Raw genomic sequence first — 4,334 nt, forward strand, 5'->3', positions numbered from 1 at the left:
CCACTGGCGCCAATGCGGGGGCGCAACGGCGACGGCCCGATGCGGAACGACAGCCTGTGGCCAGGCACCCCTCGCCGGGCTGGACCTCAGCCTCTGGCCTCATCTCGAACGTCGGCGACCTGGCTCTGCCCAGATCTGGCCTCCGCAGGGATGCAGCGGCTAGGAGTAGGGCGCAGAGGAGTGGGAGCGGGAGGGAGGACGGCGGCGATGGGAAGGGGGCGGCGCGGCTGCCCTACCGGCGGCGGAGTATCCAGAGAACAAAAGAGAGAGGAGGGAGGGCATCCAAGTGAAGGTGTATAAAAATTAGGGGTTTTATTGCACATTTACTCCAGCGTGGCGCTTCAGTGATATGCCACGTTGCCCTTAGGCAGCTCTAGTGTAGTAGTCGAATCATGTCAGACACAAAAGTTGAACACTAGCAGCGTTCGATTCCTCTAGTGTGGACATCGCTGGTAGGACCCACGTATAGAGCTCCGTGCCTCCGTTTCTCTCTCGCATGCATGGGCGGGTGTACAGAGCAAACAGCCATCTGCCGGTGACAGTATTATTTAATTCGTCTTGGTTCGACGCTTCCCCGAGATGCGCTTTCTCTTCTGACAACCATGGTTCGATGTCTCTAGTGTTTATGGTGCGATTCACACTCCCACGGTTCGTTTTCCCAGCAACACTGGAGGTGCTCTTAGAAGCCTACTTGGCGCGTTTGGGATCTGCGATACACCCCTTTAAAGAGTTGATGGACCTAAATGGATGTTTTCAGAGTTTTGGGTTCTAGTTGACACTGCGTGCTTAGTTTAGGGACCTACAGTGCATTTTACTCCTATAAAATTTTACCTACAACTCTCTCACTTATTTAATATTCTAACACAATACTCATGTATATACACACAAATAGACATACATATATTTACAATGCACCCACCCTGATTGCAACTGGACCGGGTGAAATTGCAGCAGGTTCGTACCCAATTACAAATGGGTTCGGTCTAGTTGCAATGGGATCGCGTCAGACTGCAACCGGATCGGGTCTAGTTGCAATTGATTCATGTCTGGTTATAATTGGTTTGTGTCCAGTTGCAATTAGAATATATCTATTGCAATTAGTTCCGCCTGGCTGCTATTGGCCCAGTGTCATAGTTGGTCGCCATGTATTTTAGAGCTGATGTAAAATTATCTACTCTCTCGGTCTTAAAAAAAAGTTATTATACTCTATCTAGCATGTGTATATGTCGGCATGCGGCAGTCAATTGGCCAAATATGTACGGCTATTAAACAGAGGCAATCGTCATGCGTAGTCCGTTCTAAAGTCTATATAAACTAAACCATCAATGTAACAAACCACACCAATCGAGCACAACACCACCAAACCAACTAGCAGAAATGTGGAACCCGAAGCCCCAATCCTTCCTCATCATCTCACTACTCTGCATGTCCGCCTTGTCGACATGGACAGCGGCCAGCAATGGCGGCGGCGGCAAGCCCCTGCTCGCGGCCGTCACCAAGGACGCCTCCACCTCCCTCTACACCGCGCCGCTCAAGGACGGCCGCCCGCTCGTCCTCGACCTCTCCAGCCCGGCCATCTCCTTGCCGTGCGACGCCAAGAAGGGAAAGGGAACGGTCACGACGACGCTCTCTGCCAACGCCACCGACGGCAAGAACCCGCTGTTCCCGGTCTCCTTCCCCGCCGTGGCCACCTGCGCCGCCGCCGTCGTCGGCGTCGCGGGGCTGGCGCCGTCGGGTCGGTCATCGTTCCCCGCGCAGGTCGCCCGCACGCAGAAGGTCGCGAACAAGATGGCGCTCTGCCTCCCGAGCGACGGCAAGACGACAAGCGGCGACAGCGTGGGCGTGGCCATCTTCGGCGGGGGTCCCTTGTTCTTCATCCCGCCGGACCGGGGCGACTTCACGGCGATGCTGGCCGGCGCAGCTCGCCTCCACGGGTTCCATGGATCCCCAGGATACTTTGTCTTCGCCACCGGCATCGCCGTGGAGCAGAAGCAAGCCGTCGGCGGGCCGCTCGCCGTCGGGCTGAGCTCGACGATCCCGTACACGGCGCTCCGCCCCGACGTGTACGGCCCGCTGGTGAAGGCGTGGGACCAGGCGGCGTCCGGGCCCAGCTTCCCGTGGATGCAGAGGGTCGCCGCGGTGGCGCCGTTCGAGCGGTGCTACAACTCGACCAAGCTGGCGGTGTCGCTGTCGCGGCTCGGCTACGGCGTGCCGCAGATAGACGTGGCACTCGAGGGCGGGGCCAGCTTCCTGGTGGTCGGCGGCAACTCCATGGTGCAGGTGGACGCCGACACGGCCTGCCTCGGGTTCGTCCGTAGTAGTAAGGGCGGCCAAGCGCCGGCGGCGATCATCGGTGGGTTCCAGCTGGAGAACCGCCTGCTGGTGATCGACGAGGACAAGCAGCAGCTCGGCTTCACCACGTTTCTCAACGCCATAGGGCTCTCCTGCAGCAACTTCAACTTTACTCATGCCGCCTAGCTAGGGTCGTGCTAGCTGAATGAATCGAATCACGATCGATCGATGCTCCCTATACCAACCACAACATGCTTTCAGTACTGTATACCACCAATAATAATCATCATATAAACAGGAAATAAAGGGACCGTGTTTGAAAATGACGTCAGTACTGCAGACAAAACACACCGCCACGTTACTTCTCGTGCATGCATAGGTTGTATGATTATTCGATCAACCCGGTTTTTTTGGGACGTACGTGCTCAGTTGTGCTTATCGCAGCCGTTGGATCGCATGTGTTGTCAGAGGCTGTCAGCAGCGAGAATCTTTCGTATTTCGCCCATTCTCTCGTATACTATCGCATATACGGTACCTATACAGCCTTCATACTGGGCCCGCACGGTTTTACATCGCTACAGTTCATCGTCCTCTTTTCTCTCTCGCATCCTCCTTCGCCGCCGCCAGGAAGCTTCCCACTGCTGGCCTCAGGCCACTGCCGCCGCCGCCGCCGCCACAGGCCATCCTACGCCAGGTGTACACCGCCTCCACCGCCATCGAAGCCCTCTGCTCCCTTTTGACCCCAGCTCCCCCGCCGCACCTCCTGCCATCAATGCTATCCACGCAGCATCAATAGTATACGAGTGGATGGAATTCCCCACCTGCGGGCCATCCCCGCCGTCGTGGCCACTCGCATCCCCTGCCGCTGCCGGCCACTTGCATCCTCCGCCGCCGCCGGCCTCTTGCATCCTCCTCCGCCGCCGCCGGCCACTGACTTCCTCCTCTGCCGCCGCCGGCCACTCGCATCTCCGTCCCAACGGATATGCTGCCGCACGCCACTTACATGCTCTGTCTCTGCTCTCTTTTCAGGGGACACGATTGTCTCCGTCATGTCCATCTTTGGCATGCTGCCATCTTCCGCTGGCCACCCCCATCCTAGTGGTGCATGATGGTCCTCAACTGTGGAAGTAAGCCTTAATCTGACAGCTTCGGTGGTCTGAATTATCCTTGTTCAACACAACCATTTCAGTTTTCAGGTCTTCTGGACGCAACAATGAACAATGGTTCCATCTGTAGTAATTCATGTTCTGAGGGTGCGACCCTATTCAGCTTCCTGAGCTAAATTGCTTGTGTGCTACTCCTGCAGCCTTGCTTGTCGCCGAACCGTACACACAGACAGGAATCATCTGAGGAAATTCCTACACTGTGACGTACGTGACTCATATACTTCATGAGAACTTTGTTTATTTTGGCCGGCATGATCAAGCATGGTCAAATCATTTGTGGTAGTATGCATATTTCTGGCAACAAAATTAATGGGTACACAATATGCTTGGTAATTACCTTGTAGTCGCATCTGACTCCCCGCAGGCAACCATTCATAATTTTAAGGAGTACATGTTGGATGAGTTTTTTGGGCTGAAGGATAACACAGTCAAACTGCCTTCTGATTGGTTTTAGACAATAGATGGCAACGCCTGCACAATAAGCTGCCTGACAAAGGTGTCAAGATGAAGACAAGGTCTGCCGTGAAGGAGACAAGGAGTTAGTCTATTATGTTTTTGGACATATGTCGTACTAGGTGAAGACTTACCATCAGACATCATTTTTTTAGGTGTTAGCAGACATGGTGTCTTCCTTGTAATTGTGGCAGTACCACCCAAATTAATCTGACTGAAGTACGCTAATTACATCGTAACAGCAACCAGGGTTAACCCGCACTTAAAACGGAGTAACCGGACAGTCTGTCGGGTAATATCCCGATTAAACCACTTGAACCTCGGTCGAACCCAAAGCTTGCAGAACACTCGCACGAAGACGAGTCCAGAGATTGCACACTTCACAATATATTACATTGCAAGTTTAACATGACTTTAGAATTA

General features: G+C 54.2%; 1 protein-coding gene across 1 annotated transcript; it reads left to right on the top strand.

Moving 5' to 3' along the window:
- The first annotated feature begins 1,328 nt into the window (after positions 1-1,328).
- LOC120683658 (chitinase CLP-like) lies at positions 1,329-2,618 on the top strand. Its single transcript, XM_039965748.1, has one exon. It carries the CDS (start codon positions 1,378-1,380, stop codon positions 2,476-2,478), a length of 1,101 nt encoding a protein of 366 aa, XP_039821682.1. The 5' UTR covers positions 1,329-1,377; the 3' UTR covers positions 2,479-2,618.
- The last annotated feature ends 1,716 nt before the right edge of the window (positions 2,619-4,334 follow it).

The sequence above is a fragment of the Panicum virgatum genome, chromosome 7N (genome assembly GCF_016808335.1).
Source record: "Panicum virgatum strain AP13 chromosome 7N, P.virgatum_v5, whole genome shotgun sequence".
Taxonomy (NCBI): Eukaryota; Viridiplantae; Streptophyta; class Magnoliopsida; order Poales; family Poaceae; genus Panicum; species Panicum virgatum.

What these genes read in the sequence shown, in the direction of transcription:
- LOC120683658 (XM_039965748.1), top strand. Translation starts at nt 1,378, where the DNA reads ATGTGGAACCCGAAGCCCCAATCCTTCCTCATCATCTCACTACTCTGC.